The sequence below is a fragment of the Daphnia pulex genome, chromosome 10, assembly GCF_021134715.1.
Source record: "Daphnia pulex isolate KAP4 chromosome 10, ASM2113471v1".
NCBI classification, from domain to species: Eukaryota; Metazoa; Arthropoda; class Branchiopoda; order Diplostraca; family Daphniidae; genus Daphnia; species Daphnia pulex.
In genome coordinates, this window is record NC_060026.1 from 2,434,588 (window position 1) to 2,448,939 (window position 14,352).

The window sequence follows — 14,352 nt, forward strand, 5'->3', positions numbered from 1 at the left end:
AACGCATCAAGAATGTAAAATGTCATTTTCTAAAATCTATTGCGCTGCATCAGCAAATGAGAATGACCCTCGACTTTATTTACAATCGTTTCTTCTATTTTGATATTAAAAATGGGATGATCCGATAGGAATTGGCAGTGAGTTTGAAATAATCGGAATATTTATGCTAAGCTCAGCCTTCCAGCAGCGACAATGTCTTCAAATGTCAAAATAATAACATAGTGACAATGAGTTTTGGCTGTGACGTTTTTGTTCCGGGTCCTAGGGGGTTGGGGAAGGGAAAAAAATCCAGAATGGCGTCGACTGCTTTACCTTAACTTTCGTATGGAATGGATGGATGTGTTGGGTTGGCCGTGCAAAAGTTTGATGCCTGAGAGAGAATCTGGCTGTAAATGGTTGAATGTGATGAACTCTAGAGTCAGGTTTTGTAATTAGAGGGTGTGCAAAGTGTGGAATTGAGAGTGTTGTGTGTGTGTTTCTTTCCGAGTGTAAAAAAAAAATCGGCTTCTTCTCTCCCCCCCCCCCTCCTTCCTGGTCCCAGTTGTGTACAGCTAGAGTCGGCGTCGATGGAAACGATAGCATTCATTCCCCGTTTGCGATGATCATATGCCCGTACGATTGGTTGTTGTAAAAGTCGTGAGTATCTCGTCAGTTTATTTAGTCGCCCGAAAATGAGCTGCAGCTACATTCAAGTTGCTGAGGATGAGACTGAGGAGCCCATAGAATTACCCACTGAGGATGACAGTGCGCTATTGCTCAGCACCTTGGCTGCCCAATTTCCAGGTGTTTCGGGCCTCAAGTACAGAGCCCCAGAATCTCGCTCAATGAGAGGTGTCAGACTTCTAGAAGGAAGGTTCCAGCCGCCAGAGGATGGCTGGGGGAACCACGTCTACATATGTGTTTTCCCCAAAGGTAATGATGCATGTCAAACTTTGTTTGGTTTTTCAACTAGACTAAGACGGTTTCTTGTGTGCATTTCAAAACAGAAAACAAACGAAAGTCAGATGACCATCCAGAAAACTCCACAGCCAAAACCAAACGGATGGAAATGAGGCTCAAGTGCTCTGACCTCATTGTGCTTGGATTGCCATGGAAAACATCCGAGCAGGACTTGAGGGTGTATTTTGAAAACTTTGGTGAACTTTTGATGGCACAGGTACGATTCAAGACCACTCCTGTAAACAAAAAGAGTTCACTCTCTTACCCAATGTTTACATGTTGACAGGTCAAGAAGGATGCAAAAACTGGCCAGAGCAAAGGTTTCGGCTTCATACGATTCGCCAATTACGATTCTCAAGTCCGCGTCCTTTCTCAGCGGCACCTTATCGACGGCCGATGGTGTGACGTGAAAATTCCCAACTCGAAAGCGGTGAGATCTCATTCTCGCCTTTAATTCAATTCCGGACGAAATCTGACTGACTTTGTCCCTTCATTAAAACAGGGTGGCACCCCGCAGGTCCCGTGCAAAGTATTCGTCGGCCGGTGCACGGAGGACATCACGGCGGACGACCTGCGCGACTATTTCTGCAAATTTGGCGAAGTGACGGACGTGTTTATTCCCAAGCCATTCCGGGCGTTTTCGTTTGTCACCTTCCTGGATCCCGAAGTGGCCCAGTCGCTCTGCGGAGAGGATCATATCATCAAAGGTAGTAGATGTGCTTTGGATGTCGACTCGAGTCCGAGACGACCGTGCTTGAATGTCTTTCTCGACTTCGCTCCCGAGCAGGTACGTCGGTGCACGTAAGCAACGCCGCACCCAAGACGGACATTTCTTCGCGCTACACGACCTATCAGCAGCCTCCTGCCCACCATCAACACCATGCCCACCATCAGCAACAGCAGCATCATCATCAGCAGCACCACCATCAGCAACAGCATCACCATCACGCTCAGCAGCAGCAGCAACAGCACCACCATCATCACCATCACCACGCCCAGCAGCAGCAGCAACAGCAGCAGCAGTACGGCCACCAGCACCAACAGCATCACACTCCGCCACACAGTCACGGAATGGGACCGCCGGGTCCGTCCAGAGGACCGCCAGCTATTCCCTACACCGGAGTGCTCCGTGGCCCAGGTCAGGGATATTCATCGTAAAAAAAAAACAAAAAAAAAAAAAACAAATAAATCAATAAAAGAACAAGGGGGGCAAACAAATGAAACAAAAAAGGGGGGTTCATTCTTCCTACTTTTTCTTTTAAATAATAATTTCCCATCATCATCTTTTTTTCTTCTTTCGAGTGTGGGTGTGGTGTGGGATCGGAGAGTGAGTGGGTGTGTGATTGTGTGTGTGAAAGAGATAAGATTTGAGTTTTCGTTCTGATAAAAGTCTGACATCGATAGAGATTATCCAGAAAGTTGTTTCTTCTTCCCCCACTATTATTTGATTTTTTTTTTCGTAGAATTTATTATTTCTTCCCCTTTTCTTCGTGAAGTCGAAAAATAAAATTGTTTTTTGGGCATTGTAAATCGCCTTCTATCTTTCTATTTTTTTATTATTATTTTCTCCTTCAAGCCAAAATAATTTGAAATGATTCGATTTAGAACTTTAGTGTAAATTTGTTCGTTTTTTTTCTCGTTTGTTTTTTTTTTGCTTCACAGGCATAGGAGGAGACGGAATGACGTCTAAAGGGGGTCCATGGGGTGCAACTGTAGGTCCGGGTGGGGCGTCGGCCGCTGCGACGGTCAACCCGTACCACCACCAAGGACCCAATCCGTTTCACCAAGGTGCTGCACCCGGTACTAACTCGGACTGGTGGCATTCGAGTAGTTTACATTCTCTTGTTCTATTAAATTATATTCATTTTAAAAAATGACGGACACTTTTACCAATTCACCGATGTCGTTTTTTTCCCCCTACTTCCAGGTGGAGGTGGACCGTCTCCCTATCAGCCGTCATCCGTCGGAGGAGCTTGGAGCGGCCAGCCGCCGCCTCATCAACACAACAATCGACCGCATACCGAACTGCCCAATTTGGCCGCTCTCGGCTCGTCTCTGGGACTGACTGGAGCCACGGCAGGTAGTCCAGCCCCGCCGGGCGCCGCCCAGCTGGGAATGGGGACCCTTAATTTGGGAGCTCTTCCGGGCGGATCGGCTCTAGTCGCCGCTCTCAGCTCGGCCGCCATGAACTCGGCCGCTCTGAACACGGCCGCCAATTGGAGCGGCTTGTTCAACAGCTTGCAGGGACCACAGGCTCCTCCCCCTCAACAACAACAGCAACAACAACCGCAGGATGGATCCGGGGGACCGGGTAGTTATCCGACAACTCAACAGCATCAACAACACCAGCAACATCAAGCCATGGTCTCGGTCGGCATGCCCTTACCGGCTCCTAACAACGGTCCCGGCGGAGGAGCTTCGGGATTGCTCGGATGGGGTGAAAGTCCCGGTCCAGTGACTGTAGCTACACCCAGTGGCGTCCAGCAACAACAGCAACAGCCCCAACAGACCGGCACCCCACAGTCGCAGCAACAACAGCAACAACAACAACAAGCTCCTTGGGGCCAGAGGCAACAGCAAGAAGGTCCGGGTCCCAAAGGACCTCCCTACAACATGAAATACGATTAATCGAGAGGCAGTAAGTTAAATGAATCAACTTTTAATTTCTACCGAATCAAATTATTTATTATTTACTTTCCCAATTCAGGAAGAAGACGATCATTTCAAAATGAAACCAAATGAAGAAGAAAACAAAAAAACAGTGCGAATATGACGGAGGGACATTTCAAAAGGCTCTGATTTACGCGCCAAAAATGTGATCATGAAATCTGAATGTGCGAGAGCGAGTTTTTGTACGTGTCGGTTGGCCGCCCGAATTAGCGAGAGAGTCTGATGTGGACTGAAAGAGAAAGCGAAAACTTTTCTTTGACTGACTGAAAGTGAATTCAATCGAGAGAGAGAAAAAGAGAAACAAATAAGGAAAGGTTTGATTGATTTTGATTGATTGTGTGGTTACGTATCCTGTGTGCGTCTAAAAACATTTCTTTCTCCCCCCAATTTTTTTCTCGTGGCAAAAGAAAAGAAGAATTTGTTTTTTAAATAAGTTGCGGTTGGTGTTTGGTTTAGAATTTCCCCCTCCCTCCCCCATTTTTTTCCTTTTTGCTTCCGCCAATTTCTATAGGGTCTGTTACTTCACGTTGGACTTTTTTTTTTGTATTGGATCCTGTTGAAGGACTGGAAAAAATTCAAATTTCGATAGAGGGGGGTGGGGAGATATTATTAGTTGCGTGTGTATGTGTGAGTGTGTTAATCTTTTGATTTAGATCGTTTCTTCTTCCTTGCAACAAAAAAAAACGCGTTTGCTTGGGCTTGATTTTTAATTGTTTCTTTCCCTTTTTTTTTTAAACCAATCCTTAAATCAAGATAGAAATTTCGTGAGTGAATGTAGAATTTTTTTTTTTTTTCAGCATTCTTCCGGTTCCGGTGTTCCTTCTTTCTAAATTTCCCTTTTTTTTCGGCGGGGGAGGGAAGCTTCTAAATTCTCTCGTGTCCGGGTGGTTTTTAATAGTCGTGAAATGAATTAATCACCCAACCCTCCCTCTTAAAGGACATTCTGAACTCGCTGGTAGTTTAAGGATCATCATCTATCTCTCTCTCTCTCTAACACACACACTTTATAAAATTGGGGTCCCCATTTTTCTTTGATTGGCTTTGACATTTTCACGGGAAAGTTTGTTTTTTTTTCAGTTTTTTTCTTTTGGTTTCTGTGTGCGCGTGCTTGTTAGAATTTGGAAACAAAAATTTGAAAATTTAGCCCCCGCCACCGCGAAAAATTCGGTAGAATGAAGGGAGAGAGAGAGAGACATTGACATTAACTAATTTTGTATGTGACTCGTGTGTGTGTGTGTGTGTGTTTGTGTGTGTGTACTTGTGTGTATAAAAACCAACAAAACAAAAGAAAAAAAGCAAAACAAATTATCTAGGCTACAACAAACAAAACTAAAAAAACGTTAAACGGGGTGTGACGTCAGAGTCGATGTGCTTTGCAGGTGCGATTGCATAAAACATGAAAGAGAGAGAGAGAGAGAGAGATTTTTATTTATTCTGCGCCAATAACGAAACGATTCAAACATTGAAAAGAGCATTTATTTAAAATAAAAAGAGTTGGGAGGAGAAACGGAATGGCGTCAAGTGAAACCAAAATTGACAGTTCGCCGTGTGATTGGGTTCGAAGAGGAAAAATAATCAAGTCGTCGTCATCGCCCAGGATTGTAATTAAATTCTCTTTTTTTTTTTTTCGTTTTAAAATTTCCTCGCGTGTGTTTGTGTGTGTGTGTGTTTATACTCCCCCATTTTCGGTTTTTGTGTGTGTGTGGCATGTTTGGCTCTTTTTTCTTTTGACTGCCCATCTTTTTTTCTGTTTGGTTATATATAGTTCTCTTCTCTTTCTCTCTTTGATGGGCGACATCGCAGTGTGTGTGTGTCTTTGTTGATTGTGTGTTAAACGATCCTCCCCGGGAACCACACCATAAATTTGTCTTTTTTTTAAATGTCAAATGAAGAAGGGAGCCAGAGACGTTATAATACCGCAGAAAATGATGGTAGCGACAAACATCTGTGGCGCACCATTTATACCCACCACCAGAAAATAATGAAAATAAAATCAACAAAAAAAAAACAAAAAAGAGTCCCCCCCTCCTCCCCCCAAAAATCTTCTCTTTCGTGTCACTATATATCTATATTGCAATACACACCATTTCGTCACACGTCAAGAATTGTCTTATGATCGATTCCCCTTTCATTTTGTTTTTTTGGTTTCTCAAGTCTTGGTCGATTTGATGTATTCGGACAAGAAATGATTGATTGCTTCGAACTTGATAAAAAGGTCAAGCGTTATTCCGGCATTTCGCCTTGAAATAACACAAAATATAGAAAAGGCGGATGGGAACACCTTGGCGGATGGCCCCCCGACTGGGACCAATTTAGAGGTCGATATCCTCGCTCCGTACACCGGCGGTCAAACCGCTATCAACTACTTGGCCTCAAAAATTTTCCTTTTTTTTTTTTCAACAAGAACGAATTACGTAAGATTGCCAAGTTTTGAATTGGTGAACTTGGAATGTTAGTTTGGAAGGGATTTTTTATTCATCGACCTGATTCATATCGTCAATATGATCTAGTCGGCGGTTGTGTGGTTTAATAAATGTGAGAAGATTAATTCCATCAGCATCCGTGATGAAGCATTTCTGGACATGCAACTCTATCACATTCAACCGAAATGAATAATTTTGCTTAGCTAATGGGCTCTCATCAATCTCAATGTTTGTTTTGTTTTTTAATGTGGTTAGATAGCAGGGTGAGTTGAATCATTTATTCTAATTTTCTTTTGCCAATTCAGATTTCTACCATATAAAACAAGGTCAATTAATTTTTATTCCGATTCAAGTGAAATGGTTTCAATCAAATTTTCAATCAGATAAAAATTCTAAACTAAAGACGGTGATCATTGTTATAGACGGAATATTTGAATCCTGATTAAATTATGATTGCAGTTAACAAGACCGAATGGTTAAAATATCATAACTTGAAATGAAATTTGATACGCCCATTGCAACAATCGACCGTTTTTGGATAGTTCATAATTTCAGCATTGTGACTCACTCAGACAGAGAGAGAGAATAAGAATAAGAAGCCGGCCGGCCGGGACTCACGCCAGAATCGGTTTTCTATTATTGGTAGGAAATTGTTGAAAGACGTCGAGTGGCGAATCCCGCCGGGATACCGAGAACCCGACCTCCGACGGAACACATTTCTGCTCTCCGCTGTGTCTGACGATATTAAAATAACAATCGGTCAGCGTCAACGCAACAATCACGAATATACGAAAACAAAAAAAATGGCGTTTGAACGGTTTGTACTTTGAGACGCACCTCCGAGAATGAAAAAAAACAACCGAAAAACGTCTTGATTAGAAATGCAAATTGCGGCACACGCGTTATTCTCACGGCCAATGGGGGGAGAGAAAGAAAAAAAAAATCCCGAAAGCGCGTGAAATCGGATTTTTTTAAAAAATAATCAACGAGGCAGATCCAATGAAATCAGGAGAACAATACGAGGCGGGCAAAATTTGTCTTTCATAAAACATGTGTGCTGTCCTCATCACACATATGTGCAACCGATGCTGGAAAAGAAGTATAAAAGGAGGTACGCCGCCGAGCAGAAGACATCACAAATCATCCAGCAATCGAAACAAAATGTTCACTTCTTTGCTCTTCTGCAGCTGTTTCGTGGCTTTCCTGTCCATCGGCTCGGTCACCACCGGCAGCCAATTGTTGGATCCCGAACTGATCGTCGACAATGCCGACCTGTCCGTCGCCGAGAGTCAGTACCAAAGACATCCCAAAAACGGTTTAACTCTATTTCTATTTTTTGCCATTCAACAAAATTGCATTCAATTTGATAGTATACTAACTTTGTGTTATATTTCTTTTAGCACGCTATTTTGCTGGACCGGTCGCTCGTTATCCTCAGTATTATCCGGTGTATCCACCACAGGCTGATATCTACCGTCCCGATCAAGTGCAGGGAGATGAGCCGGAAGCCGATTTCTTCCGGTCCGGATATGAGCCCCGTTTCTTTGGACTCAGACCATCTATTGCTGACCTGATCACTGCTTTGAGAGGTCCTCCTGGTAATCAACTTGGAAATTTACTAAGGATTTTTTATTCAGATTTAATTTAATTTCAACTTCTTCTTTTTTGCGTATTAGGTCCTCCTGGCCCACCCGCACCCGCACCCGCTCCGGCACCCGCCCCAGCACCTGCTCCAGCCCCATCTCCAGCCGGAACTGCTGGCCCTCCTGGCCCCGCTGGACCTCCTGGCCCACCTGGTCCAGCTGGTGCTGCTGGTAAGTCCCTTAATATACATTCAATTATTTAATTCGATTTTGTTACAATTATTTTTTGACCATTTTCAGGTGCTCCTGGTCCTGCTGGTCCAGCTGGAGCTATTGGTTCAACCGGCCCTGTTGGTCCCGCTGGCGCAGATGGTGCCCCAGGTCCCGCAGGTAAGTCACTTATTACATTATATTTTTATTTTATTTTATTTTTATTATTTTTGACAATTTTCAGGCCCTCCCGGCCCCACTGGCCCCGCCGGTCCAGCAGGTATTTAAACATATTTAATTGAACATTTCATCAAGCTGGAGTTATTCATGTCGATTTTTCACAGGTCCCGCAGGTCCAGCAGGTCCAGCAGGCCCAGCTGGCGCTGGCCGTTAAGAAGTTTTGCACTTCCGGCTCCGAAGAATTCACTAGAAATTAATAACTGCAATCCGTGTTTTGGTTAGTGGTATTTATGAGCGGAGTGGGTCCTATAGTGGAATAATAGGTGTACTTAATTAGAACTTGATTCTGTATTCTCTTGATATTTGAAATTGCATCTTGAATAAACAATGTAGTTTAGCGGCAAATTATTTGTCTATACTTTCTTTCAAGCATTTCAACCCTCATATTACAAAAATCACTGTTTATAGGAGAAACTTATCGAGCTAAACACAGGTTTAGCACAAATATGATAAAAGTAATTAAAATTATGAGCAAATTTTGACTATGTATATATACATTTCAGTTCTAGGCTACTAAATGTTCTCACAAGCACAATACAGAACAAAAGGGTCATAATACGGGGTCATATTAAAATACCTATAGCTTTAAATAAAATTGATGATTGAAAAAAGATTGAAATGCGGAGATTGCGGACAATATATCTATTCATCTCGTCTTAGTGCATTCCACTAAAGTATAATGAAGGCAGATAGGACCGCTGTATAGATCAGAACACCTCATACGAGGGCGATGAAAGCTTTGAAATTTAAACTTCACCTTGAAACGGAATGCTCGATCCTTATACTGCATAGAAATACGTATTTGATCAGTGATGATCGTTTTGGGGTCAACATCCGCTTTCGCCGTAAAGGTCAAAGCCGCACCAGCAACGTCTGGGTTTCCATCAAGACCTTCATGCAATTTCACATGTTGGGTTGGTGGCCGAATGTATAGGCCCCGGCTATGGCGAATGGTCAAGGATAAGGTAATTCCTCAATATTCTCCAGATCTTTCCAGCCAGTCACAGCAGCGGCCCATCTGAAACCCCCCTTGGATAGGCTGTGGATGGCGATCACGCTGAGTGTGATGTATGGAGCCGAGTCTGCTCAATCATTTAAAAAATCAGTCAAAATAAAAAAAAAGTTTGACTTTCCAATGTGGGCGTGAAAGTGGTTGGAACTGGGGACTTCTTTAGTTCCGTCTTTAAGCTAATTCGGCAAAATGTTCGTATCTGGATGTTCCAAATTTCCAACGGAGGTCAGATCATTGAAATGGAATGACAAGGATCTATTTAAGGATTTAATCCCACTGTTACGTATAACTCATGTGAAAAACGTATCCAACATACTATTCAGTTTTAAATTCCCTTTTTTTCTAAATCAGAGCATAGGCTTGTGCGTGGTGGAAATTTAATACAACAGTTAACTCTAAAGTCAAACTGATATAGGTTTTAGTTCCTCCCGTAAGTCAATCTTGTTCATTGAACTCCTGAAGGCTATCCATAAAGACCAGAATGCCAGCAGCAAACATTGGCCGGCTTCAGTTAAATCCGTAGTGGGGGTCTATATATATTCGTGAATCCCGAAGAGAGATGATCTACAACAGCAGGCTACATTTTGTGTATTCCGATAAATGATCCGTCACCGTCAGGGAACACCCACGAACAGTAATCCTTAATTCTGAAAAGGGTTGCCTTATGCTCGGCTTGACTGTTGAGACGGACCCTAGATCTTTGTTTGAAAATTAAGACAGACGTCGAATAATTGTTGGAATTTTCCGTGAATTTCATCGTAGAAACAAATAAAAATCGGACCCCCCGTCACAACCAAGTAACGGCCCAGAAAAGTCGCTACTAGACTATACCATCATCGTCCACAAATGATGGACGGATGAAGTATAAAAGGAGGTAGACCATCGAGATGGAACAATCAGAAACCGACCACCAAAGAAAAATGTTGTCTTCGCTAGTGTTTTGCAGCTGTTTCGTGGCTCTCATGACCATCGGCTCGGCCAATGTCGATCCTTATTACCGCAATTCCGTCCAACAGGTAGACCAGACTCCGTACTCTACTCTGTTGGCGCTATTACTGGCCGGAAATTCAGAGCAAACACTCGCCGAAAGCCAATATCAACGAAGATATCATCACCGAGGTAAATTTAGCCTAGTATATAATAATAATGATCAGTGAATCAAGAAGTAAAGTCATTCTTAATCTACACATCGCAGCTCGACCTTATTATAGTTCTATGGGATCGTCGTTTTACCCTTCCTACTATCCAGTATTCTCCCCGCCATCACAGGCTGATTATTACCTTCCCAATCAACAGCAAGGAGATGAATCATCAGCATTGTTTCGTTCAGGATCAGAGCCCCGATTCTTTGGATTGAAAAAGGCTACACTTTCTGGATTGATTTCTGCCCTGAGGGGGCCACCAGGTAATATAGCATCTCTTACACTTTTCTTATGATAGCTATGTAAAATCGATTCATCATAATGATTTTTTACCACAGGCCCACCAGGTCCTCCAGCCCCAGCCCCAGGGCCCGCTCCGGCTCCAGGCCCAGCTCCAACCCCAGCTGGTATTCCGGGTCCTCCAGGTCCTCCTGGCCCACCAGGCGCTGCTGGCCCAATAGGTGCTATTGGATCTGTAGGACCAGCTGGAACGGCTGGAAAAGATGGACCGGCTGGACCAGCTGGAGCAGCCGGCGCAATTGGTCCTGTCGGACCTCCCGGCCCAGCAGGCCCAGCAGGTCCCGCAGGTCCCGCAGGTAAAATTTGACATTTTTAAAAATTGGAACCAAGTTTAGAAAAAATAATTTCTTCAAATTGAACTTTTTTTGAATTTTTCCAGGTCCAGCAGGTCCAGCTGGCCCTGCTGGTCGTTAAAAAGGCTTGTTAGCTGGTAATAGCATATACACCACGAGGACGGGAAAGTTAATTGCAATATTGTCTTATTTCAAAAACATTGTTGGTACTGGTATTTGTAAAAGGAATGGGATCTGGGGGATATAGAGGCACTTAACTAACATTAACCATTCTCAAATAAACTTGAAGTTGTATTAACTCTTTAATAATGGATTCAATAAATAAACCGCAATCAAATATGACTATTGTTTCTTATAACGGTATTGATCGAATTATTTTGTGACTTGTTATAGTCACTAGTTTCCCCGCAAAGCGAAATACCTTGTGAAGGAAATGTTGCCTTTAGATGCCCGAAAGAGTAGGCCTATCTCAAAGACATGCAACACTAGCTACTGAAACATGTTCAACTATATAATATGTGGATTCTATTATCTTAATCGCCATTGTTATGTGAAAACGTGAGATCAAATATAAGCCCTTTGAATATACTGAACATCAAATTCTGAATACGAAAGATTTCCGAAAGTTAAATCGTATTTTCCAGCCAATCGGGCGAGTTTTGGATTTGATTAAACAGTGTGTCAAAAGAAGTTAGATCTTTGTCGTTTCTTTAACATTTGGAAGCCCTGAAAAGGGACAAGACGGTCATGGTTTTTGGGTGAAATATGCTATTGTCAGGGTGAACCTATTTCAACACTTTGTAAATGTCAATTTCGTATCATTAGATCGGATCGCTTAATAGGCCTACATCCACGTATAAGCGGTGATGAAAGCTTTTAAATAAAATTCTCCTTGAAATGCAACTGATCCTTATACTGTTGAAACACGATACAGCAAAACTGATGAGATGTTCTTTTTAGGGTCATCATCCGCTTTCACTATCACGGTCAAAGTCGCATGAGCAACGTCTGGTTTTCCAAGACCTTCGTGTATTGCACTTATTGGGTTGTTATGGTCGAGCGTGTAGGATCCGTCCGGCTATATGGCGGAAGATCAAGGCTAAGGTAATTCCTCAATATTCTCCCGATCTTTTCAGCCGGTCACAGCGGCCCATCTGAAACCCCCCTTGGATAGGCTGTGGATGGCGATCACGCTGAGTGTGATGAATGCATAATAGTGCCGAGTCTGCTCAATCACTTAAAAATTCAGTCACAATATAAAAGAAAAGTTAGAATTTCAAATCTTGGGAGTGAAAGTGGTTGGGATCTTTAGTTCCGTGTTTCAGCTAATTCCGCAAGATGTTTGTAAATTAAGTCTTTTCAGTTTCTATTATTCAAAATTTCCAACGAAGGTTAGATCATTCAGTAGATTAGCGAGAATTTCATGGAAGTGTCCACACTGATTGTCATATGAATATAACAGTAATAGCATCAAGTACACATTCTATCCCTATACAAAGCAACCCTTAAACGCTTTTTAAATTCGCTTTTGAATTTGGATGTATGCAATAATAGAAAATTACAGACTTCTAGTATAAACATGATGCCGTTGTGCTGGATACCGTGTTATAACTTACAAGTTCCTCCTCCACTCAACACCGACTCAACAGGAAATTCTCGTATGTAAAAGCGCAAAAGTCAGTCTAGTTCTTTGAACCCCTGAAGCCTATCCATCAAGACCAGAAGGTCAGCAGCGAACATTGGCCGGCTTCAGTTGTCCGCAGTGGGTCTATTCGTGAATATCATAGAGATTGCGTAGCTTACGACAGCAGATTGCATTTTGTTCAATCCGATAAATGATCCGTCACTGTCAACGAACACCCACGATCCCTAATTCTTTCTGAAAAGGGTTACGTTATGCCCGGCTTCACTTTGAGACGCACCCTACATCTTTGTATGCAAATCGGGAAGGACGTAGAATAATTGTTGAATTTCATCGCAGGAACAAATAAAAATCGGACCCCCCGTCGCAACCAAGTAGCGGCCCAGAAAAGTCGCTACCAGACTGCCATCATCGTCTACAAATGGACGGATGAAGTATAAAAGGAGGTAGACCATCGAGATGGAACAATCAGCAACCGACCACCTAAGAAAAATGTTGTCTTCTCTAGTGTTCTGCAGCTGTTTCGTGGCTCTCATGACCATCGGCTCGGCCAATGTCGATCCTTACTACCGCAATTCCGTCCAACAGGTAGACCAGACTCCGTACTCTACTCTGTTGGCGCTATTACTGGCCGGGAATGCAGAGCAAACACTCGCCGAAAGCCAATATCAACGAAGATATCCTCAACAAGGTAAATTTAGCCTAGTAATACTACTGAACTTTAATGGTGGATGTATCTGTACAGTAATACAATTTCATAACGTCTTTCTGAACATTTTTGCAGCTCGTCCTTACTATGGCCCAGTTGCTGGATCATCTTACTCTTCTTACTATCCAATGCATCCACCGCAGGCTGATTATTACCGTCCTACTGAACAGCAAGGAGATGAATCAGGACTCGAAATATTTCGATCAGGATCGGAGCCCCGATTCTTTGGACTGAAAAAGGCTGCACTTTCTGGATTGATTTCTGCCCTCAGAGGGCCACCAGGTCAATAGATAGATTTTAAATTTCTGCCTGGCATATCAATTCAGCATCATTATTATTTTACCACAGGTCCTCCAGGTCCTCCAGCCCCAGGACCCGCACCAGCCCCAGGCCCCGCACCAGCCCCAGGCCCCGCTCCAACCCCAGCTGGTATTCCGGGTCCTCCAGGCCCTCCTGGCCCACCAGGTATTTTGAACATTTAAGTTTTTCCCAGTTTCTTCTTGGCCATCTAATCTTCCAGGTCCTCTCTTATAGGTCCACCAGGTCCAGCTGGAGCCATCGGAGCAGCTGGGGCAGCTGGTCCTGCTGGAGCTGACGGAGCAGCCGGTCCTTCGGGTCCGGCTGGCGCAGATGGTCCCCCAGGCCCCGCCGGCCCAGCAGGTATTTTGAACATTTAATTGAACATTTATTCAAGCTGGAGTTATTCATGTTCATTTTTTACAGGTCCCGCAGGTCCCGCAGGTCCAGCAGGTAAAATTTGACCTGTTTTAAATTGGAATCACAGGTTAGAAAATGGAATTTCTTTAAATTGAACTTTTTTTTGAATTTTTTCAGGTCCTGCTGGTCCAGCTGGTCCACCCGGCCCTTAAAAACTAGACAGCTGCCCTTTAAAATGTGTTGGGAAGGCAGTATGGGGGCCGACAGGTTTATTACCGTCATTGCCCAAAAGTTTATTCCGAAAACGTAGTTGGTGCTGGTATTTGTTATAGGAATATGGGATCTTGGGATATAGATGTACTTAACTAACATTAACCGTCTTCAATCAAAATTAAGTTTGTATTAACTCGTCAATGATGGGTTCAATCAACAAACGGCAATAAAAAACCTCAACAAGTAAATTGTTTCTCGCAACTTTATTTATTTTTCGTATTCTTGAAACACTACCTAACTGCCATTGACAAGTGTATTC

At 43.2% G+C, this 14,352-nt stretch overlaps 2 protein-coding genes across 11 annotated transcripts; both read left to right on the top strand.

The window, feature by feature from the left end:
• Positions 1 to 46: 46 nt before the first annotated feature.
• Positions 47 to 4,504, top strand: LOC124205111 (uncharacterized RNA-binding protein C660.15-like). Of its 6 annotated transcripts, none has more exons than XM_046602451.1 (8): positions 47 to 912; positions 987 to 1,156; positions 1,226 to 1,369; positions 1,442 to 1,646; positions 1,724 to 2,077; positions 2,602 to 2,766; positions 2,867 to 3,577; positions 3,647 to 4,504. In XM_046602451.1, the coding sequence occupies exons 1-7, from the start codon at positions 672 to 674 to the stop codon at positions 3,565 to 3,567; spliced, it is 1,980 nt and encodes a 659-aa protein (XP_046458407.1). In that variant the 5' UTR covers positions 47 to 671; the 3' UTR covers positions 3,568 to 3,577; positions 3,647 to 4,504. The 6 variants fall into 6 exon arrangements, with proteins under 6 accessions (XP_046458407.1, XP_046458412.1, XP_046458408.1 ...); XM_046602456.1 differs by having other exon boundaries at positions 2,602 to 2,727; XM_046602452.1 differs by having other exon boundaries at positions 48 to 912; positions 1,727 to 2,077.
• Positions 4,505 to 7,152: 2,648 nt separating this feature from the next.
• LOC124205116 (collagen alpha-1(I) chain-like) lies at positions 7,153 to 14,281 on the top strand. Of its 5 annotated transcripts, XM_046602468.1 has the most exons (7): positions 7,153 to 7,347; positions 7,433 to 7,630; positions 7,709 to 7,846; positions 7,916 to 8,005; positions 8,070 to 8,105; positions 13,887 to 13,913; positions 13,998 to 14,281. In XM_046602468.1, exons 1-7 carry the CDS (start codon positions 7,194 to 7,196, stop codon positions 14,030 to 14,032), a joined length of 678 nt encoding a protein of 225 aa, XP_046458424.1. In that variant the 5' UTR covers positions 7,153 to 7,193; the 3' UTR covers positions 14,033 to 14,281. The 5 variants fall into 5 exon arrangements, with proteins under 5 accessions (XP_046458424.1, XP_046458425.1, XP_046458422.1 ...); XM_046602469.1 differs by lacking the exons at positions 13,887 to 13,913; positions 13,998 to 14,281 and adding an exon at positions 8,170 to 8,410; XM_046602466.1 differs by lacking the exons at positions 7,153 to 7,347; positions 7,433 to 7,630; positions 7,709 to 7,846; positions 7,916 to 8,005; positions 8,070 to 8,105 and adding exons at positions 9,974 to 10,196; positions 13,239 to 13,445; positions 13,512 to 13,628; positions 13,698 to 13,823.
• The last annotated feature ends 71 nt before the right edge of the window (positions 14,282 to 14,352 follow it).